The sequence below is a fragment of the Nomascus leucogenys genome, chromosome 18, assembly GCF_006542625.1.
Source record: "Nomascus leucogenys isolate Asia chromosome 18, Asia_NLE_v1, whole genome shotgun sequence".
NCBI classification, from domain to species: domain Eukaryota; kingdom Metazoa; phylum Chordata; class Mammalia; order Primates; family Hylobatidae; genus Nomascus; species Nomascus leucogenys.
In genome coordinates this window covers 85,300,738-85,324,454 of record NC_044398.1, presented here as the reverse complement: position 1 = coordinate 85,324,454, position 23,717 = coordinate 85,300,738, and the positions used below count along the sequence as shown (strand labels likewise).

The 23,717-nt window shown below is 38.8% G+C and overlaps 1 protein-coding gene, 1 non-coding gene and 1 pseudogene across 5 annotated transcripts in view; all 3 read right to left on the bottom strand.

Moving 5' to 3' along the window:
* The window catches only part of SMG1 (SMG1 nonsense mediated mRNA decay associated PI3K related kinase), a 116,795-nt gene that overhangs the window by 46,155 nt on the left and 46,923 nt on the right, over positions 1 to 23,717 (bottom strand). For all 4 annotated transcript variants that reach the window (XM_030797958.1, XM_030797959.1, XM_030797960.1 and 1 more), the window contains 19 exons: positions 23,228 to 23,452; positions 20,894 to 20,995; positions 19,905 to 20,174; positions 15,749 to 15,879; positions 15,433 to 15,594; positions 14,622 to 14,740; positions 14,057 to 14,144; positions 13,866 to 13,967; positions 13,112 to 13,252; positions 12,365 to 12,564; positions 11,784 to 11,980; positions 11,450 to 11,614; positions 10,184 to 10,338; positions 7,526 to 7,668; positions 7,174 to 7,375; positions 4,191 to 4,300; positions 3,074 to 3,221; positions 2,541 to 2,700; positions 1,682 to 1,802 (listed from right to left, as the gene is read on the bottom strand). In XM_030797958.1, the coding sequence (XP_030653818.1) occupies positions 1,682 to 1,802; positions 2,541 to 2,700; positions 3,074 to 3,221; positions 4,191 to 4,300; positions 7,174 to 7,375; positions 7,526 to 7,668; positions 10,184 to 10,338; positions 11,450 to 11,614; positions 11,784 to 11,980; positions 12,365 to 12,564; positions 13,112 to 13,252; positions 13,866 to 13,967; positions 14,057 to 14,144; positions 14,622 to 14,740; positions 15,433 to 15,594; positions 15,749 to 15,879; positions 19,905 to 20,174; positions 20,894 to 20,995; positions 23,228 to 23,452 (2,941 nt within the window). The remainder of the gene's footprint in view (positions 1 to 1,681; positions 1,803 to 2,540; positions 2,701 to 3,073; positions 3,222 to 4,190; positions 4,301 to 7,173; positions 7,376 to 7,525; positions 7,669 to 10,183; positions 10,339 to 11,449; positions 11,615 to 11,783; positions 11,981 to 12,364; positions 12,565 to 13,111; positions 13,253 to 13,865; positions 13,968 to 14,056; positions 14,145 to 14,621; positions 14,741 to 15,432; positions 15,595 to 15,748; positions 15,880 to 19,904; positions 20,175 to 20,893; positions 20,996 to 23,227; positions 23,453 to 23,717) is intronic.
* On the bottom strand, positions 13,424 to 13,527 carry LOC115831382. The gene has a single exon (XR_004026896.1). It is a non-coding gene; the product is annotated as a small nucleolar RNA U13 (small nucleolar RNA).
* LOC115831178 lies at positions 19,088 to 19,615 on the bottom strand (annotated as a pseudogene).

The following is a 23,717-nucleotide window of genomic DNA, read 5'->3' as shown; positions in this document are numbered from 1 at the left end:
AGGGTCTCGCTATGTCGGGTCGCCGTGTTTGATGTCAGTTTTCCCTGCCAGAATCTACAATCTCCTTGATCACCATTATATCCCAACGTAGAGCACAGTACCTGGTACAAAGCACATTTGATCAATACTTCCTGAATAAAGAAATAAAAATGAAAAGGAATGGAGTTCTGTCTCTGAATATAACTGCTGGTTACTGACTTTTCTTCTCAATTTAAAAACTTACGTGATATAAAAAAAGGACTGGTTGGGCAGTGGTGGCTCACACCTGTAATCCCAGCTACTCGGGAGACTGAGGCATAAGAATCACCTGAACCCAGGAGGCAGAGGCTGTAGTGAGCCAAGATCGTGCCACTGCACTCCAGCCTGGGCAACAGAGTAAGATGGTCTCCAAAAAAAAAAAAAAAAGGACTGGAAAGGAGATAAGGGTACTTGTGAAGCCCTATTATATGACACGCTCTGTGCTAGGACTTTTATATATCTTGTCTCATCTCTTCATCTCATATAATCCTTACAAGTATCTCAAAAATGGGGAAATCCCCATATAACTGAAAAGGAAAGCAGTTCAGAAGTTCACTGATTTGCCCTAAGGTTCCTCAATTTGCAAACATCAGGCCAATGATCCAACCCCAGGTATGTTTGGCAGTGAAGGACCAGTTGAGTCACAGCTGCAAGTAACCACCCTGCAGTACAACTCCCTCTCCCTATCTTGGCTGTTAGCTTACATTGACATTTAACACTCAAATTTACTCAGTAACACCAGCCATCATGTTTTCCACTAAAACGCCACAGCATTCTGGCAACTTTTCTATTTTAGAGCAATAAACTGTTAGCATCCCTTTGACATATAAATATTTATACAAATAGTAATTCTCCAGCCATTCATTTGGAGTATTTAAAACTCAACATTCATAGTACATTTTATGTGACAAGGAACTTATGTTCAGAACACAAAAATAAGTCTTATGTCTTCATTAAAAATGGGTGAAGAATTTGAACAAACATTTGCAAACTAAAATACAAATGAAATACACTCAACATCATTAATCATCAAGAAAATGTAAATAAAATTGTAAGATAATCACTACATATGCACCACAGTGATTAAAATTTTTTTAAGTTAAGCCACGTGACCCAACAAGACGCATTCACTCCAGAGAAACACAAATATACATCCATTCAAAGACTTGCACATGAATGTTGAGAGCAGGTTTATACTGAATAGTACAATGTGAAAAAACCCCAAAATCTATCAAAGGATGAAGGGAGAAATAAACTGTGGTATATACATACAATAGAATATTACTCAATAATAAAAAGGATTGTATTCCTGATACATGCAATATGGGTAAACCTTAAAAATATCATGATGAGCAAGAGAAGCCAAACACAAGAGAACATGTTATGATTTCACGTACACGAAACTTTAGTAAAGACAAGTCTAATCTATAGTGACAGAAAGCAAATCAGTAACTGCTGACAGGGGCAAATGAGGAGATGATCCCAAGGGAACCTTCTGGGGTAAGACAGTGTTCTGTATCTTGATCGTATTGGTGGTCACACAAGTGAAGACATGTTAGAACTCATCAAACCATACACTTAGAATGTGTAATATAAACCTCAATAATGCAAAATTTAAAAAAACACCTTCAATTTTCTCTTAAAAAAAAAACAAAACACTTACCTTTGATTTTCTCCAACAACTGATTCTGGTACATAGTATACCTTAATGCCTGCATCCATGGCCTCACGTCATGCTGTTTACATGAACGTAAAGCTTCACTGAAGAGTGGAATAAGACAGTCCTGCCGGAGAAAAACCAAAATTACTTAACGTAAAACAGGCTCTTGATATGTTTGCAGATATATAGCAAGTCTTAAGTCCAAGACTGCAATATAGTTTGGCTACTTCAGATTGATTACAGTAGTTTTATCTATTACACTATACCCTTACATCATTTATCTTCTACTCACAAGAGGCAAGCACACAGTAAGAGAAAGCCTTTTGTTTTGAAGGGAAATTTTCTTCAGAATATTAAGTCTAATTTATCAATATACTTAATAAAGCACATTACAAAAAAAAAGTCACAGCACATTTACTATAAAGCAGACTGCTAAATTGCAGAAAAACATTACAACTAATGCTTTATAATGAAGTTCTCGAAGATCATCATTCATTCAGAAGCCCCCATCTCTGGTTGAACTTTACCCCATTTGGGATGAAGAGGAGAGATCTTTGGTTGCAGCAAATCTAAAATTTACGTAATCTGCCTAAAGGAACTGTCTTTACATACACCACCTCCCACCCCAAAAATAGAAGAAAAAAACTGAGCAATTTGCCATCCTTGAGATTATCTCAGGTTCTTCCATCTGCCCCATGTACTTCCCAAATGAAAGACTGCCTGAAAACAGCATGTTAGATTTCTGGATTTACTAGCTTGCCCAACTACAAATCCTATTTCAAAAAACTCAAAAAATAAGGTCTTTGTTCTACAGTAATGGCCATTAATAGTCATAAGAATGTGCTTGTAAAAATATACAGACCTCTGTTGAAAGTCTGTTAGAAACTGTGTTCTCCAAAGCAGATGAGCAATACAGCTGCAAGGTACTTAGAACTGGCAAAGACTGTGAAACTGTTAAAGTAGAAAGTCTCAGGGGTCCAATAGCGATGCGGGATGTTTGCTTCAAGTACTTTACCACATTTCTGAAACAAAATATTTACTGTCAATAATGAAAATTACAATTCATAACCACTCAAAGAATAAAGCAATTGATAAGATGCTATCAAACTGAAATCCAAAGTTAGGGGGAAGTAAGAGGAGCGGCCTGCTCTATAATAAAATGATATTAGCAAGTCAAGACATTTGCTTTTGGGGATTTTTACATTTTATTTCATCTCAACCTCCATTTATGTTGGCAAGCAGCATTCATATATCATATGACTTCTACAACTAAAAAGAAGCTATTAGCACTAGTATTTAGTAATCTAGTAACTCTCCTTCCAGCCCTCTTCACCCCATGTATGTTTATCACATGATATACACAATGTACATTTACCTCCGTAAGAGTAAACTTACTCAGTTATAGACTGCCACTTCTGATCTTGTTCTATCGGGTTTAAAGCAGTTGCCAAACAAACAGAACTTCTTAACAATTGAACTTCAATGGATTTCTGAAGTTCCCTTGGATCTGGACTTAACATGTTAGGAAGCAGTTTTTTCATGTCTATGGAAGTTAAATAAAATGTCATTAAGTTAATGTGCTTTTATTATAAATTTTGATTTATGTTTGGCATTATTAAAAACTAATCACCAATGAACAGCTCCTTTAATATTTAAGGTAGTTAAACACTATAAGCATTACTGAGAGCTATATAAAAATCATACTTCATACAAAATTACTGTACCTCACACCCCTAAAAAGCAGTTGCCTTCAAAGGCTCAAAAATCAGTAAGTCAAGGCCAGGCGTGGTGGCTAACGCCTGTAATCCCAGCACTTTGGGAGGCCAAGGTGGGTGGATCACGAGGTCAGGAGTTCAAGACCAGCCTGGCCAAGATGGTGAAACCCCGTCTCTACTAAAAATACAAAAAATTAGCTGGGCACAGTGGCAGACACCTGTAATCCCAGCTACTCAGGAGGCTGAGGCAGGAGAATCGCTTGAACTCAGAGGGCGGAGGTTGCAGTGAGCCGAGATCGTGCTACTGCACTTCAGCCTGGGCAACAGAGTGAGGCTCTGTCTCAACAAAAAAGAAAATCGGTAAGTCAATCTACTATTTAAGGGGACAAATCTAGACCTGCATTAGCAAATCTTGCTCAATCCAGAATATTCATTAAACTTTTTAATAACATTTTATAAAGTGTTCCATTTGTGATAAAGAACTTAATGAGCCACATCAAGATGAAAATCAAGAAAAATATTTAGCTGAAACACTACTTTGTCCTTTGTCAAACAAAATGGCTAGATAAATCTCAAAGTATTAAGGTGGCCATTTTTTTTATTTGACTTAATTTTAACTGCTTTTCATTTCCCAAATCAAACATAAATAGGGCAGCCCTAAATTTGTTGCTTCACATGGGATTCTGCCCCCCCCAAAAAAGTAAAATAACTTCCAGATTTTCCAGTAAAATATACTAAGCCATATATTTTGAGCAACTTGTCCATTAAAATAACTTTAAAACTATTTTCTCAAATACCTATTTTTTCTTTTGATCCTCCAGCAAGTAGATTGATATTTTCTCCAGGTAACAATTCTAATTGCTCGGTACATTCAACAAATTTTCCAGACTCAAAGCTGCTTAATGATCTGTAATTAAAATATTGGTTAGCTTGTATTCCTACACAGCCTGTGGAACCATTTAAAAAAACAAACAAAAACAGAACAAACTCTAGGAAGACAGCAAAGTACACAGCATTTTTCTGACAAAATTCCTTCCATGAGGATGCCATTATTTTGGTTTTTATGTTGAAGATGTGACTACCATTTAATTAGTACTCAAATTGGAGTGGCAAACCAGGAAGTCACAGCTACAGACTCTCAGTGGAGCTGACTCGCCCCTGTGTCTCCTTCCTGTTTTCGTGTGTTGCAGCCTGTTCTCTTCAGAGCCTAATACACTGACAGTAGACCTCTGCAAGACAACTGTGACACCCAGTTCTCTCTAAGCTGCCGGTGAGCTCCCTGTGCAGCCTCACTCCTCACCTACAGCATGAGCCCTTGCAACTCTCCCAGCATCACAATCTTGTATCTCAGTCCTGGCTTCTTTCACTACTGGCATCCCTCCGTCTCTCCCTTTTTCACCTACTTCTCTTTTTTCAAAGAATTCTTCTCTTTCATCTGCTTATATGAAAAATAATGGCACCTCTGAAATTCTTTCCTGTAGTCCTGCAGCATCAATGCCAGGAAGACAGGCCTCATCCTCCCAGCTTCTATGCTGCTCCTTTCAGATCCCTCACCCTGTCCCCATTTTCATGACACAGGCTCTCCAGCCAGGAAGAAGACACTGTTTCTCATTCTCTCTTTTCCATCTTTGCCTGTCCCTCTCGCTGTGTAACTTCCCTTATAACTCAGCCTGAGGCCAGTGCTAGAAAGGCACATCACCTGACTTATTCTGTGCCTGATTCTACCTAGATCAGTGCAACCACTGGCTTCTCAGGGGGACCCTTGAGTACTGGGCACTGATGAACTGCTGCCAACACATTCATCATTTCTGCCATTAAAAGGTCCTAAGTCCTCTCCTGTGGCAGGTTCCCCAAGTCCTCACTATGCTCTATAATGCCCTATGCTTTCAGCTAATGACTCAGTCCTCAGAAAAACAAACAAATAAACAAAAAAACCCAGGCTTTAATTTCCTCTACCCCTACCCCTAATCCACCATACACTGCAGAAATTCTGTCTATACCAACTTTGACTGCTTTCCTTGAGGCATAGAAAAGGTGAGGGCCAGTTAATCTATCAATGTTCTTTCTCCTGTTTCTTCAACCTCTGCTTTCTAGTGGCTCCTTCCCCTTGGCTAAAAGAACATAATCTCTCCAACATTTAAAATAAACATCTCATATTTCCCTCCAGCAACAGCTTCCTATCCTCGACTTCAAGAAAAACTCACTGACCAAATAACTTACCTCAAGCTTTTCATTTTCAAATGTCTCTACCACTCAATAGTATTCAATCTAGCTTCTTCTGTCTCTCTACAAAACTCTTTTTCCTTATAATCCCTAGAGCATCTGACAAGGCTGACTACTCCCATCTGGACGTCCTATATCTAGGACACTTCCCTCCTCAATGTCCCGGTATTTTTTTGAATGGCTTCCTCTTCTACCCTTTCACAAAAATGCTAAACTAGGATTCTGACCCAGGCCTTCCTTCCTCTTCACTCACTATTCTCCAGAGGCTTCTCTCTGGTTTGGTTGCTTATAAAGGCTCTAGAGTATAGAGACTGAAAAGGAAAGAGGGCCTTTTCTGTGTACTAATGATCTGCAAATCTCTCAAGCTTAGACTTTCTCCTTAGTTCCAAATCCAGTTCTTAACAGCTTACCCAACAATCTCATCTGCACATTTCATTAGAAATCTTAAAACATGGCTTGTTCTCTGTGTGCTCCTACTCCAGTTAATAGCATTGTTTCTCTTCCCTGTACCATTGCCCCCACAAATTAACGGTCTCCATGCTTCCATACTTGCCCCCCACCTCTAGTCTCTTCACCATAGCAGAATGAACCACCAAGTTAGATCACAACAGTTCAAATCCCACCTGAAACTTTCAGTCTTACTAGAATAACAGCCAAAGTTCTTTTCTCAGTTCCCAGCTACTTCTCTGCCCTTATATCCTACTGTTTAAGGCACTTCTAAACACACAGGCCTCCCAGCTATTTCCAGAACACTCCAAGCCCATCATTCTCACATCAGGTCTAGGACCAAAGGGCATCCTGATGGGCATGCCTTGACCTTGTGTCTTCCCTCCCGAGAAGGTCAGCTTTACCTAACTGCTTTCCTTACGGCACCGAAAAGGTGAGTGAGGTCCAATTAATCCTTCTATCATTATTCTTTATCTAATCTTTGCTTTAAAAGGTTGGAATTTGTGTCTGTTTTATGTGCTCCCTGGGTCATAGTACATGCTCAGTGAAGCAATTACACATTAACCCACTTAGCAGTAGAAGGCAAGGGTATCAGACAAAGTCTAATGACCTTTATCTTCCCAGCCAAGTGTCTGCAACAGAGTGAGTGCTCAGTTTTGAATTACAGAATAAAAGCACAGAGAAATGAGAAGAAAGTTTAATTTACAGATGTTCACAAACTCTGTCCTTATTAGAATAAATGTTTTTGATATATTCAGACCTCATTTAGAAACAAAGCCATCAAATGTGATAAATGTGATTCTTTCTAAAGCAGTACAAATTTTTCTTTATATTCACTCTGGCATAATCTTCAAACTTTTATTAAGATTTTAGAACGACAGGTTCTGGAAATTAATACCAAATGACTATCTCAGCAGTGTTTTCCCATTATACAAATACCTTCCCTCACCTCTGAGGTCAGTTTCCTGTTGTCATTTTCATAATGGCAGTAAGTTAGAAATATAACCATTTTGTATTACTACAAATGATCAATTTTAATATTTTTTTGCCATAGGAAAATCATAATAGTTATTGGAAATTTGTTTTACAACTGGAAAAAGAAAGCCTTACTTTATATAGTTGAAGTCAGCTTTCAGGTTGAGGGAAGTGCTACTGGTACTCTTTTTCAAGTCATGGATAGCATTCTGCCATTCCTGCACAGCAGCCCAATCCGCAATTGAGATGTAGCACTCACATGCTTTATTTCCTAAATAATTTATAACCTCAGGGGAAGAGTCAGTTGGTTTGGACAGCACAGTTTTTCTGGATTCACCTGAAAGTATTTTATAAAATAAGAAGAGAGAGATTCAGATTAATTAGAAATATTTCAAAGAGCACAGAAACCTAAAAACATAAAATAAGATCATCAGTATGAAATATATTACTATAACTTTTGCTTTATTTAAAAATACTGAATGCTCACCATTCAGAGAATGTTTCGGGCTGGCACTGTTACGCCCAGCATTGGCTAAGGTGAGCACCGATTTGTCAAAGCTGGAGATGCAGCAATCAACACCTGTCATGGCACACAGGTGTTCCTGATACTCCACAGAGGCCTTTTCAAACCTGAAAAGCAAATTGAAGCAGTCTTATTTATTTATCTACTTACTTACTTTTTTTTTTTTTTTTTTTTGAGATGAAGTTTTGCTCTTCTTGCCCAGACTGGAGTGCAATGGCACTATCTCAGCTCAATGCAACCTCTGCCTCCTGGGTACAAGCGATTCTCCTGCCTCAGCCTCCTGAGTAGCTGGGACTACAGGTGCTCGCCACCATGCCCGGCTAATTTTTTTGTATTTTTAGTAGAGACAGGGTTTCACCATGTTGGCCAGGCTGGTCTCGAACTCCTGACCTCAGGAGTGATCAGGTAATCCGCCTGCCTCAGCCTCCCAAAGTGCTGGGATTACAGGCATGAGCCACCACGCCTGGCCTTTACTTACTTACTTATTTTTTGAGACAGAGTCTTATTGTCACCCAGGCTGGAGGGCAGTGGCATGATCATGGCTCGCTGCAGCCTTGCCCTCCCACGCTCGTGCAATCCTCCAACCTCAGCCTCCCAAGTAGCTGGGACTATAGGCACCCACCACCACACCCGGCTAAAACAAGGTTTTGCTATGTTGGCCAGGGTGGTCTCAAACACCTGGGCTCAAGTGATCCGCTCACCTCAGTCTCCCCAAGTACTGGGATTTCAAGCGTAAGCCACCGCGCCCAGCCCCAAAGAAGTCTTATTTTAAACACACATATCTCATTTCCCCCCTCCCACAAAAAATGGTGCAAGAATAAACTGAGCTAAAACAGTGAGTTGACTATGGTGGGGGGAGGTTTGATGTCTTCCTCACAACTATGAAACTAAATTTAAAAGTGATTAAATGTTTAAAAAAAAGTAAGACAGTATAAAAGAACTAGTGGAAAATATTGATAAGTAACTGATGTCAGTGTGTGGAAAGGCTTTGTAGAAGGATAAAATGCAAGAAAAGATGCACAAGTAACAGATCTAGATGCATAATGCTGAAATACAACATTAAACATTAAAAACAAATTATAAATCAAGAAACTGGATAGCATCAACAACCTTAGTATTTAATAAAATTTCACAGATTAACACAGGAAAAATTGAGGCCATGAAGACATGATCCATGTTTTAAAAAATCACAAAAGGTCACTATATGGGGCAACTTCTACTATTAGTCATTAATAAATATAGAAATGTAAAGTACAATAACTATTTTCGCTGATGGTGGTGGCAGCATTCTTGTTTCTCAGTGACTCTCAGTATCCACAAAGATGAAGGGAAGGGGGTACTCTATTATTAAGGGTATAAACTGCAGCCATCTTTCTCTGTAAAGTAACTTAGCAATAGAATATATCATAAGACTTATGGTTTGGCAGCCTTTCTTCTAGTGAATCAGTTTATGAGAATGGATTCCAAGAAAGTAATCAGAAATATAAGGAAAGATATTAAGTGCTATGGTACATTTAGTAAAAACATATCAGAAACAACCTTAATGCCCAACAGTAAGAAATATTAAATTATGATACACTCATAAATACAAATCTTCATTAAAAATAACACTGTTCTTGGAAAATAAAAAAAATAAAAATAAGTAACAATGTAGAATATTTAACATGGCAATTTTTTTTTTTGAGACAGAGTTTCGCTCCTGTTGCCCAGGCTGGAGGGCAGTGGCACAACCTGGGCTCACAGCAACCTCTGCCTCCCAGGTTCAACCGATCCTCCTCCCTCAGCCTCCCAAGTAGCTGGGATTACAGGCATGTGCCACCACACTCCGCTAATATTTTTTGTATTTTTAGTAGAGACGGGGTTTCACCATGTTAGGCTAGTCTCAAACTCCTGACCTCAGGTGATCCACCTGCCTCGGCCTCCCAAAGTGCTGGGAATACAGATGTAAGCCACCGAACCCAGCCTAACATGGCCAATTTTTTTTTTACATATTGAGTGGGAAAAACAGATCATAAAACCATGTGCCTATCTACACTGCTGTTTTGGTGAAGAGTGGAAAACGACATGAAAGAAAAAAGAATCACAAAGCATATGGATATGGAAATATGGAACTACAAGAGGACACACACCAGAAGTTACTACAAAAATATGGAAGTAGGAGCAGTTCTTTTATTTTCCTAAATTCGCAAGATTTCATTAAACTAACATAAATGGACACAGAATATTATGGTACAAGCTCCTCTACCTGGAGGAAGCAATGAGTCTGAATGTAGAGTTCACAGGACTAATGGGCAAATACTCTGACAATAAAGGGTAATTTGTATCAGACTCTGAGGGGGAAGGAGCTCAACTAGGGATCAAGTTCAAAAGCATTTATAAAACAACTGACAGGTCTTGTTTTACAGTGTGATTTGCCACTAATTCTTAAGTAAGAAAGGCACTCAGGTATTGCTGCTAACTAAAGAACAAACTGAAGATGCCTCCTGGTGAAGTGATTTATAGCAAGCTTCAATGCTGAAAGCAAACAAAGCTGTTTTAAGATTTGGCTACAATGTCAGTGAGTAATACAAAGAATTTAAACATAAAGTAATTCTATCACCCATTTCCTTCCCTCCAACCTACCTCCCTTCAGCCTGTTGAGCCACTGAGTTAATCCACAGAAGATTTTTTCCAACAATAGATGATGACCAGACAGCAATTCCCTGTATAGCTTCAGGACAATGAAGTTCACATAGTGCTTCTACCACCATCATAATCGTTACTTCCAATTCATTCCCCTGAAAACACATTCAGAAAAATTAGTCACCCAATACCATTAAAACATAAATCCCTATAAAATTTACAGCTGATCACAGTCTGTGCCTGCTTAAAGCCAAATGTATTTAACAATTATTTTCACAATTTTCACATTATTTAGCTCAGAATTCTTGAAAATGTTACATATAAAATAGCCACAAAGGGTGACTAACAGAACCTTAGCAGCACATGGATGTTTGTACCCCAACCCCAAAGTTACCCAAACATTTAACCTGTGACCTCTGTAGGAATAAAACATGGAGTAAAAAGAAAGCAAAAATTAAATATAAATAAACAAGAATTAAAGAATGATTAACTTCATGTGTTTGAATACTGCTTGACATTACCTGAATTGCTAAACATTTTGTTATTTTTGGATTCCAGTTATTTATTGTGAGCCCACTTTCGAGCCAGGAATTACTCAAGCATTTGTCATACGTTATAAAAACAATTTCTCCTGGCCAGGTGCAGTGGCTCATGCCTGTAATCCCAGCACTTTGGAAGGCCGAGGTGGGCGGATCACTTGTGGTCAGGAGTTCGAGACTAGCCTGGCCAACATGGTGAAACCCTGTCTCTACTAAAAATACAAAACTTAGCCGGGTATGGTGGCGGGTGCCTATAATCCCAGGGACTGAGGCAAGAAGAGGCTTGAACCCGAGAGGCGGAGGTTACAGTGAGCCAAGATCGCACAACTGCACTCCAGCCTGGGCGACAGAGTGAAACTGTGTCTCAAAAAAAATAAAACAAAAAAAATAAAATAAAATTATCCCGTAAATAAATAACAAATTTTCAGAATTACCTTTAAAGTTCTAAACTTTGCACATAAGAAATATAGTTTTAACGTGTTCTAACATGAATATTGTTTTAACATGAACAAAAACATGAATATTATTTTAACTTCTAACATTGTTTTAACACGAATAAACTAGGTAACTCTGGCAGTTGTTGCTTTTACAAAATACAGAATTAAAACCTTTGAAAATGAATCCAAGCTTTAACTTATTTTACCCATAGATTAAATCATACCAAAAGAATTAAACCATGTTTTTCTTATTAACAGACTTAAAATGAACTGCAAACACACCACTTTACCTGAGATAGGCTGGTTGTTTTCATCTCTGTAAGCAAATCAAAGCCATGTCTCACTGTCACTGCAGGCTGGCCTGCCAACAATCCTACCCTCATGATGGAGAGTCGAATCCGCGTTAGCCAGTCCTGACAAGTTTGGCGATTGGTATAGAAAAAAGTTCTAATGACCTTTACGATAAGAGAAAGAAAAGCTCAGGACTGGTTCAATTCGTAGGTAAGGATGTCTCACCTATATATAAACCAAATACACAAGTCTATTGTGACTACAGCTCTGCAAAATACTGCCAGCTGTGACCATTAAACTGCTATAAAACAATACTATCTCACGGAAACCAACCTTGGGAGGTGAAGTTAATGCATTAGCACATCCCTCGTATGCATTATACATTAATTTCTCCAGATTTTCCAGATACTGCAGAAGAAGAACAAGTCTAAGTTGGTTGTTACCATGGCCTTCATCATTGTCTGCAGTTGTCCACTGACTAACATCCTGATCAGGGTTTAATGTGTGAGCTGCGAGACTTCGAATGATACCTGAAAGCAAACACAACATTCTGAATTTTTAAAAATCTTAAAGTTCCTAGAATAAGTGTGAATTTTTTACGAGAAATTCACATTTATCAAGTATCCTCTGTCTACCCATCATTTAAAAATAAAAAATCTCAACATGAAAGATCTTTCATTTTAGGGGAAAAATATATACATATATTTTTCCACACAACTCCCATAAGCTTTGGGAAAAAAACATATTTCCAATGCAATTATTCAATGAAAGCTTATTCTAACAAACATACCTGAAAATTATTGACTTTTTTCAAAAAAATCATATTCTCTCAAATCTTTAACAAAGACTTAAAAATCCATTATTTCTTAATAAGGCTTTGAAAGTATTCACATCACAAAGCTTGAGTGAGTTACCTTCAATTGTCTGGAAGGTGTCTTGAGCTCTGCCCAGTGGGGTTCTCAGCTTAGAAAGAACAGTGAATTGTGCAGCTTCCCATATGGCCCACTGCCAAAGGACAGCATCTGTCTTCAGGAGATTGCGTGGAATTGTTGACTGGTCACGCTTATCCAGTCTCTGGCAGCTATAGAACAGTCTTTCCAACCAATTGTCCTTCCTGGGAAAAGTAGTTTCATATTTAAAAGACAATGACAACTTTATTTTAATAACGAAAAAAATGCAAGGGGAATGGGAATAAGGAACTGTAATTTTCCCTACTCCAAAAAAGGCAAAACCTATGAAATTGAGAAGCATTATGTCCCCCCTCTCATTTTGAGGTCTTTGATAGTTAACAGGATGAGGTACAGTGTGGAAGGATGATTAGGGTAAATGGCTCATGCCAGTCAGGAATGAAACTCATTCAATGCAACTAAGCATCTCTAGAATATACCCACCCCCACCCCATTCCCCAAAGTGTTAATGACATCACATCAGTTAACTGTTAACCACATTTCATTACTCAACTTCAAAGCCCATTTTTGTTTCTACAGATGCTATCTTCAAAGCAATTTTCCTATTGATGAAAACTAAAATAACCCATATGAGAAGAATGTTACTTGATACTCTGTCACCCCCAAACATATTTTCTCTTCAAAACTGCATGTAAAGTCAAGGGAATCTTAAAATTATGTTTCCCAGATAAAATAGTCAAAGAAATGCCTTACCCTGTTCTATGAGAGTTCCCATACAAAATAAAACTAATAACATCAGAGAAATCTTGGGGGTGGAATGTATTACTTGGTGCTTTACTCATGTGACTTCTTAATGCTAAAGAAATTTCTTGAATTTCTGTGTGATTGTTATTGCTGTAGACAGAAAATAAAGTTGTTGTTATGCAAAATGTTTTAGCTTAAAAGGTTAGCACATACTGTAAGTGGATTATTTACTTATTAACTCACTGGAGGTAAAAATATAGTAAAATTGAGACTTTAAAATGGATACAGAGATGTGATTACAACTTTAGATCCTTTTATTCACCTCAGATGGGTAATGTGCCGACATCATAAGAGGATTTGAGGGAGGCATATCAAACATGTGAACATAAAAACCCAATCACTATGCTTACGTATTACAAAAGGATCAAGTTTAGGCTCTTAAAGCTCCCAAATCAACTTGATCAAAAACAATAAAAGATTACTGTTTAGTTTTTCAAATATCTGAGCTACTAAGAAACATATTTTGACACTATATGGGTTATTCTATATTAATTGTTGTGAGCCTATAAAGCTCATTAAAAATTTTTAATTTTCTTGCAGACCTGCAAAATTTGATTATTTGACATCACTTCAATCACTGACAAGCAGGGCCATAAAAGATGTCATTAATGCTCTAATAGGTGATTTGTCTTCTCCTAAAGTAGACAACCACAAGAGGCTGTAAATATAACAGAATGTCTTTGCTCCAAAACAACTGTTATACCTTAGGACAACATCTAAAGGAATTGATTTCAACAGTTTTCCAAATGCTTGTCGAATACGAGTTCCACTGTGCACTAGTTGAACACGGCAAACATCAACACATCTATGAAAGAACGAAATAGACAAAGCAGGTGTGTTAACATTTCCAGGTTATTAGGGTTAGTGTCAAAAGACATGATATTAATTTCATACCTCTGTAAAAGATCATCTGGCAGGGAAGAGGACAGAGCATGTAGACTGCTGCATGCCTGCAGACAGATATTCACATCTTCAACGAGAGCTATTAAACATTAAAAAACAGTTACTTTCAACTGGCCAAAAGAAATTATATCCCAGTTTGTCATAATTATCTGAATCCATTCATTCATTCAACAAAGAGTGAGTGCCTACTATAGACTAGGCACTCTTCTTGTCCAGAATCCTCACTGACTGTCACATTTGGAAAAATGATACATTCAACAAAACCCACGTAATGTAACTGACTTGTCATCACACAAAACTTTTTCTGAGAGAAAATGTAAAAGTATATGCAAACTATAAACATGCACGTAAGCTTAAAAATGTGACAATCACTTCAAAAACATTTTTCTAATACTAAGAATGAAAAAAAGTCAAGACTGTGTATCTGTCATTAAAATGAGGATTACACATCTTCAGGTCAGGAAAAGAGCTCGACTGATGACCATCTCCCATTACCAAAGACCCTTTTGAGGATTGATAAGCAAAATCAAAAAAAAAAAAAAACACAGAGTCTTACTGTTGGCTAAAAGGCCTTTGCAAAATTTATGGAAAGACGGAAGAGAGAATAAAGGTGCATATGTTTCGGACTTCTTCATTAAAACAGCTACTTCCAAAGCCCAGGTCATTAACAGTTTCCTGAAACACAAAATATACAGTTGACTGTACATTAAAAAAAAAAAAAAAACTTTAAAAGCCTAGTCTTACATTGGTTTTCTCTTGGTTTTTCAAACATCTCAAACAATAAAAAATAAAAATAAAAAATGAAACTACAGAAATTGCTGTCAAAATTGTTGTGTACCTTTTAAGAAAACCTCCCAGCTCAGCATGATCATAGCAAAGAGGCTGGGTGTGGTGGCTTACCTGAGGTCAGGAGTTCAAGACCAGCCTGGCCAACAACATGGTGAAACGCCATCTCTACTAAAAATACAAAAATTAGCTGGGTGTGGTGGCGGGGACCTGTAATCATGGCTACTTGGGAGGCTGAGGCAGGAGAATTGCTTGGACCTGGGAAGCAGAGGTTGCAGTGAGCAAAACTCCATCTCAAAAAAAAAAAGCAAAGAATATTAAAAATCTATATATATTATTCTATGAAACACTGGGGGTGGGGGATTGAGATTTTTCATGTATTTCTTTTCAGAAAGAATAAGAAAGCCTAGATTAAATAATAAAACCAAATTATAAGCTGTTTGACAATAAAGAAGCTGCTCTATCTCACTTCTATAATCCACATTTTTTAAAATTTTTTTGTAATCCACATTTCTTATTCTCAAATTATAAAGGCAAATTAATGAGGTTAGGAATAGTTAATACTATATAATATCTGTTACCTCGTGTCCTGGTTAAGGTTATCTTTCTTAAGTAATATTCCCAGAAGATTTAATATAATTGAGAAATGTTTCTTTGTAGCCGTAGTTACAGTGCTAATCACAGCTCCATCAAACAAAGAAGGAGAGGAAGAACTGAGGCTACTAGAGATAAAGTGATCATGCCTGAAAGACAAACCATAGATTATCTTTTCATCTTTAATCAAAGAAAGCAAGCAAGTCCAAAGTTAAATCAACATACATCTTTAAAATCTATCCATTAAAAAAATAAAATGTTTTGTGGGGTTCTTTTCTTAAGAAAAATTTGTAAATACAGTACCTGGTACAATGAGAATACAATGTGTAGAGTACAGCATACTGAATGGCAGGGAAGTGAACAGCCAGGTCACTGTGCACAATCATCAGATTCTTACTCAGAAGTGCAAAGACAGTTGGAGATAGCGCCCACATCTGATCATGTACAAAACAAAGTAAGTTTATGGCTTCTCCAAAATAAGCACAAGCATACAGAGTTTATCCTTCAAAATAGGAGTATTTGGACATTTTTAAATTAAAATTACAGATTGGAAGGGATCTAGTACACTAAACCTCGGACAAACACTTTTTTGTGAAGTCAGTAAAGCCTCTGCATGCAATATAGCATCTCTGTGCAATGCAGCAACTCCTCATCCATCGCTACAGTAAGAAAACAGCCACAGGTCAGGTGTTGTGGCTCGCACCTGTAATCCTAGCACTTTGGGAGGCTAAGGTGGGCAGATCACTTGAGCCCAGGAGTTTGAAACCAGCCTGGGCAACACAGCGGGAGCCCATCTCTACTAAAATTACAAAAATTAGCTGGGCATGGTGGCGCACGCTTGTAATCCCAGCTACTTGGGAGGCTGAGGCAGGAGAATTGCTTGAACCTGGGAGGCAGAGGTTGCAGTGACCCAAGATCATACCACTGCACTCCAGCCTAGATGACAAAGTTAAGACTCTCTCTCTCAAAACAAAACAAAACACCAGCCACATACAAAACACAGGAATGAGAGTACCTGTGTTCCAAGAAAACTTTCTTTTTTGAGTCGGAGTCTCCCACTCTGTTGCCCAAGCTGGTGTGCAATGGTGCGATCTTGGCTCACTGAAACCTCCACCTCCGGGGTTCAAGCAATTCTCCCTGCCTCACTCTCCCAAGTAGCTGGGATTATAGGCGCCCATCACCACGCCCTGCTAACTTTTGTATTTTTTTAGTAGAGACAGGGTTTCACCATGTTGGCCAGGCTGGTCTTGAACTCCTGAGCTGAGGTGATCTGCCCGCCTCGGTCTCCTGAGGGATTACAGGCATGAGCCACTGCGCCCAGCCCAACAAGAACTTTCTTTACAAAAACAGGCGCCAGTATTGTGATGGTTGTACACTTCTGCGAATATACTAAAAATCAGTGAATTATACATTTAAAATAACAAAAAACAGGTGCTGGGCTGTATTTCGCCCATGGACCATAGTTTGCTGAACTCTGGTCTAAACAAAGCCCTTTGTATGTGCCTTTTGTGGAAGCAGACTGTATTTCCTCAATTTTTCATATACTGCAAATGGCAAGGTGCCCTGTTCAATAAGGAAACAAAGGTACACCCTGCCACTCTACACCTTTTCCATCCATCTTTTTCCTTTACACTGCCAAGACATTCCACCTGACTGCCCCATCCCCACCCACTTTGTCCTTATTTCTAGAGTACAGGACATAAACATCTTTGAATCTGTAAATAATGTGAATTCCTCAAAAATCAAACTTTCATGTTTGAAGAAGAGTTTATTGTGACTTCAAACATAAGCTGTAACTGGCAATAAGCAAAGCAGCTATGGAATTATACAAGGCAAACCAATCAAACAACATGGAGCACATGCAAGCGCAAACATCAAATTTTACCTTTTTCCTCCTAAAGACTTTATTCCCTAATTATGTCCACTACTTTCTTTCTCTTTTTTTTTCCTTTTGAGACAGAGTCTGGTTCTGTCGCCCAGGCTGGAGTGCGGTGGTGTGATCTCAACTCACTGCAACCTCCACTTCCTGGGTTCAAGCAATTCTCCTACCTCAGCCTCCAAAGTAGCTAGGATTACAGGTATGCACCACCACCCCTGGCTAATTTTTCTATTTTTAGTAGAGGCGAGGTTTCACCATGTTGGCCAGGCTGGTCTCAAACTCCTGACCACAAGTCATCAGCCCAATGTGGCCTCCCAGAGTGCTGGGTTTACAGGTGTGAGCAACCATGCCCAGCCTACACCTATTACTTTCTATTAAAAATAATGTTTTTCAACTCTGTGTGGTCCAATAGGAAGAAGAAATACACAAACCATAAACAATAAATACAAATCAAGAGCAGGGCCACGTAGAATTACTTAAAAAAGAAAAGAAAAGAAAAGAAAACAGGGCCGGGCGCGATGGCTCACGCTTGTAATCCCAGCACTTTGGGAGGCCGAGGTGGGCGGATCACGAGGTCAGGAGATCGAGACCACGGTGTAACCCCGTCTGTACTAAAAATACAAAAAATTAGCCGGGCATGGTGGCAGACGCCTGTAGTCCCAGCTACTCAGAGAGGCTGAGGCAGGAGGATGGCGTGAACCCGGGAGGCGGAGCTTGCAGTGAGCCGAGATTGCGCCACTGCACTCCAGCCTGGGCGACAGAGCGAGACTCCGTCTCAAAAAAAAAAAAAAAAGAAAACATGCTGGGCGCGGTGGCTCATGCCTGTAATTCCAGCACTTTGGGAGGCTGAGGGGGGTGGATCACCTGAGGTCAAGAGTTTGAGACCAGCTAGCCGGGCGCAGTGGCTCACACCTGTAATCCCAGCACTTCGGGAGGCCGAGCCGGGTGGATCACGAGGTCGGGAGTTCAAGACCACCCTGGCTAACACGGTGAAACCCTGTCTCTACTAAAAATACAAAAAATTACCCGCGCGTGGTGGCAGACGCCTGTAGTCCCAGCTACTCAGGAGGCTGAGGCAGGAGAAGGGCATGAACCCAGGAGGCAAACTGGGCAACAGAGTGAGACTCCGTCCCAAAAAAAAAAAAAAGAACCAACAGGAGTTTGAGACCAGCCTGGCCAACATGGCGAAACCCTGTGTCTACTAAAAATACAAAAATTAGCCCATCGTAGTGGCAGGCGTCTGTAATCTCAGCTACTAGGGAGGCCGAGGCAGGACAACTGCTGGAACCTGGGAGGCAGAGGTTGCAGTGAGCCGAGATTGCACCACTGCACTCCAGCCCAGGCGACAACAGCATGACTGTGTCTCAAAAAAAAAAAAAAAAAAAGCCTTTTTTTTTCCCCCCTAAAAGAAAGACTACAGGTTGAGTATCCCTTATTCAAAATGCTTGGGACCAGAAGTGTTTCAGACTTTGTATATTTTTGGATTTGAGAATACTTGCATATATATAAAATATGTGGGGGATGGGACCCAAGTCTAAACACGAAATTCATTTATGTTTCACAGACACCTTCTATTCATAGCCTGAAGGTCATTTTATGCAATATTTTAAATAATTTTGTACATACAACCGTTTGGACTCATCGCATGAGGTCAGGTGTGGGATTTTCCACTTGGGGCATCATACTGGTGCTCAAAAAGTTTCAAATTTGGGGGCATTTTAGATTTAGAATTTTCAGATTAGGGATGCTCACCAGTTTAAGTGTTATGAAAATATTCCAAAATCCGGCTGGGCATGGTGCTGCCAACCTGTAATCCCAGCATTTTGGGAGGCCAAGGCAGGTGGACCACCTGAGGTCAGGAGCTCACAACCAGCCTGGCTAACGTGGTGAAAACCCATCTCCACTAAATACAAAAAAATCAGCCAGGCATGGTGGCGCATGCCTGTAATCCGAGCTTCTTGGGAGGCTGAAACAGGAGAATCACTTGTACCCGGGAGGCTGAGGTTGCAGCGAGCCGAGATTGCGACATTGCACTCCAGCCTGGGCAACAAGAGTGAAACTCCATCTCCGAAAAAAAAAAAGTATTCCAAAATCCGAAATCTAAAACACTTCCAGTCCCAAGTATTTCAGATAAGGAATATTCAACCTGTATGAATGTTCCTAGGGAAAAGAGACAGCCAAAATATAAGACCTAACTTCAGTAGACAGAAAGAAAAAAGTATCAGGGGAAGAAGAAAGAGACTGCATTTTAAAACAACTATACAAATTTGAGCTGTAAGAAACATTGACATTTTCTATAAGCATGCTAGAGCAAATAGGAGAAATTCATAAGACATTTCTAGAAAATAAAACTAATATAAAAAACTTATCAAGATTTGTCAAGGAAAAAGAAGAAAAGTTAAATATAATGGCAAAAAAACATTCCTAACAATTTTATTTATCCAGGCATGTCTTAAATATGGCTGTTTGTTACACACAGTGATTCTGCAGACATGTTGACATGACAGTGAAATACATAAATATGTAATGAGAAAAGGCTTAACTGTGGATAAAACAAAGTCATTACAATTAAAGACTCACCCCTATTAGTGAGTTTTTGGCATTTCCAATTGTAGTCAGGGCACTGAGGTCAAATATAACTACAAATTTTGCATTGTCTACATTGAACACATGATTCTTAAAAGCCTCATGTTTTATTTCAGAACAGGCCTCAGGAAGTTGCAGGCTGTGTAGGAGGTTGTTTAGGGCACAAGTCATTTCTCCCAATATTAACTTATAGGCAGTCTCCAAAACAGGAATATTCTTCAAGCTGAGCACTGCTTGATAAACAGCATGGGCTACAGCAACAACCTGAAAAACAAAAAATTCAAGGAAACGATAAATGGAAAATAAACCTTCTAAAATTATATGGAAAATAAATCACTATCTGTATTAGTGCTGATGATACAAATAAATTTAAGATTGATCAATTCACTGTCCATAATACTCAATATTTTAATTTCTTAAAAACCAATCAGAAAATTGACACAGATCAGTATGCTATCTCAAATCTATAAAGTTTTATCACAAATAAAGAGTACTATAAATGAAAACTGTCAATATGAAATTTCCGAAATGGCCGTTTTTGTTTTTTTTTTTTAAATAATCAACATCAAAAGACATATGCAAACAGCAGTTTAAGACTGGGTTTCTTAAATCTACCAGGAAAGTCTGTGGTGGATTTGACTAGGGGGTGGTTGAAAAGCCAGTCATTCTTGCTTACAAAATATACAGTACTTCTTAATTTATAACTTTATAAATGTGTCAACTTGTTTTACCCTTATGAAAATTTAATAAATTTAATAACAGCAAGATGCATAGTCTGAAAAGAGTATCTGGCACATCATTCATGAAAGTATTCAGTATGATTATCAAGAAATAGAAATTTAAAAGAACAAATACAATCACTATATTCTAAATCAAACATTTCACATTTCACTAAATTTCACTTATATAGCCTGGTAAGCAACATTAGGTCCAACTCTTCAGTGACTCAAGTTGTCAAAATTCATTATCAATGTATTACTTACCTCTTTTTCTTTATGATAACGCAAGAATAGTAGTTTAGATGATGGTATAAACAGTTTTTCTACAAATGATGATGGCAGTTTTGTATTTATCTGTTCAACAATCTAAAAGAATAAAATTTTTTTTAAATGAGCTTCTCAAATTACAAAAAGACATGGAGAAACCTTAAATGCACACTGTTAAGTGAAAGAAGCCAATTGAAAAGGCTACATACTATGACTCCAACTACATGGCATTCTGGAAAAGGCAAAACGATGGAGACAGTAAAAAGATCAGGGGTTGCCATGGGCTTAAGATGGACGGAGGGAGGAGTGGGGAGAGGGAACGAGGAAGGAGTGGGTAGAACATAAAAGATTTTTAGGGAAGTGAAACTATCCTGTATGATAGTGGTTAATAGGGGATACATGTCATTACACATGTTAAAGTCCATAGAATACATAACACAAAGTAAACCATAAAATTAGTTAATATCAATATTCGCTCCTTTGTAATAAATGTACCACACTAACACAATATGTTAATGAGGGGAAACTGTTGGGATGAAGAAGGTATATGGGAACTCATTGCTTTCTGCTCAATTTTCTGTATATCTAAAAAATAAAGTCTTTTAATTTGGAAAAATATATCTAAGCTGTATTTTAAGGCCTAATACTGTGACATTAAAGTGTTTAGACACCTAAATAGGACACACGTATTTTACAGTTATCATGGGCATTTTCTCACATTAGCAAAAAGAGGTGTAATTCTGGCAGAAATGCTCAGCAGGATGTCATCTAGAATTTGCTTTAAAATAATCCAGTTGCAGATGAAAGGATAGCAAAGAGGCCTAGATGAAACCAGATGGGCCATTTGTTTCTAATTATAGAAGCTGTGTTAAGTATGTACAAATTTATTATACCATGCTCCCTATTTTTATGTGCTTCAGAATGTCCATAATAAAAGTGGGGGGAGGATATTTATGGCTAAGAAATTAAAGGAGGCCGGCCGGGCGCGGTGGCTCACACCTGTAATCCCAGCACTTTGGGAGGCCAAGGCAGGCAGATCACGAGATCAGGAGATCGAGACCATCCTGGCTAACATGGTGAAACCCCGTCTCTACTAAAAATACAATTGCGCCACTGCACTCCAGCCTGGGCAAAAGAGCGAAACTCCATCTCAAAAAAAAAAAAAAAAAAAAGAAAGAAATTAAAGGAGGCCAGGCATGATTGCTCACACCTGTAATCCCAGCACTTTGGGAGGGCAAGGCAGGAGGATCACTTGAGACCAAGAATCTTGAGGCCAGCCTAGACAATGTAGTGAGACCCCTTCTCTCCAAAAAATACAAAGGTTAGCCAGGAATGGTGGCATGCATCTGTAGTCCCAGAGAGTCAGGAGGCTGAGTGGGAGGATCACTTGAGCCCAGGAGTTTGAGGCTGCAGTGAGCTCTGATTGAACCGCTGCACTCCAACCAGGGGAATACAGCAAGGTCCTGTGACAAAAAAAAAGAAAAGAAAAAAAGAAAGAATCTGGTGCCTAGAGCAATGTTTCCTCAAAAAAAACGAGTAAAGCTACACCGAGACTAGCTATCAACCACTAAAAATAGAGGCCTGGCAGAGTGGCTCATGTCTATAATCCCAGTCCTTTGGGAGGCCAAGGCAGGTGGATTGCTTGAGCCTAAGAGTTCAAGACCAGCCTGGGCAACACAGCAAAACTCCATCTCTACAAAGTAATACAAAAAATTAGCCAGGTGCGGTGGTGCACGCCTGTAGTCCTAGCTACCTGGGAGGTTGAGGTGGGAGGATCACCTGAGGTCAAGGCTGTAGTGAGCCAAAATCATGCCACTGCACTTCATCCTGTGCAACAGAGTGAGAACCTGTCTCAAAAAAAAATTGCATTAAAAATAAAAGTAAATAGACACTAAAATGAAAGCATAGATTATAAGACTGATGAATGTACTCTAAAAAATAATATAATAAAGCAAAACCCTTATTTTTTTTCTTTTTTGGAGACAGGGCCTTTTACCTTGGCTGAGTGCAGTGGCACAATCAGAGCTCACTTCAACTCAAGTCCCTGGGCTTAATCAATCTTCCTCCCTCAGCCTCCAAGTAGCTAGGACTACAGGTGCACGCCACTACACCAAGCTAATTTTTGACTTTTTGTACAGATGGGGTCTCACTACATTGCCCAAGCTGTGCCAGAATTCCTGGATGCAAGCAATCCTTCTGCTTTCGCCTCCCAAAGTGCTGGGATTACAAGCATGAGCCACCATGCCCAGACAAAGCCCTTAATTTCTTACATATCGATTTAAGGGCCTGAATAAACCAACACATTAAAAGGGAAAAGAATAATTCACATACCAGCGTGAGTAAATTCAAGACTGAGATGATATAATCGGTACCACAAGTCTGGCAATTCTCCAGTTGGTCTAATCCATATGTAATGACCATGTCACAATGTATAGTCATACTAGGATCCAAGCTGCCGAGCAAAACACCAACACACTCATTAGCAGCTGTCAACACAGCCTCAGAAAAAAACACCTGGTTTGCAGCCGTCACACATCTCATTACTCTGTACAGAACCTGTAAATGGGGAAAACAAGCAGCTTTTTTAAAAAATTCACATGCTTCCACAAAGCAAGAAAATACTTTTTATTTAATGCAATTTCAACTGAAAATTAACTGCTTGCCTTGCCAGCAGTCTCTTAATATTCTAGTTCTCAGTAGTTGAATAATACTGATATCTTTAGTACAGTATGTAAATGTGATCTTGGCTAAAAAATCCTAAAGTGCTATTATGACAGGAAATGGAATGTGCCATCCTCTATTTCCCATATACCCAACTTCA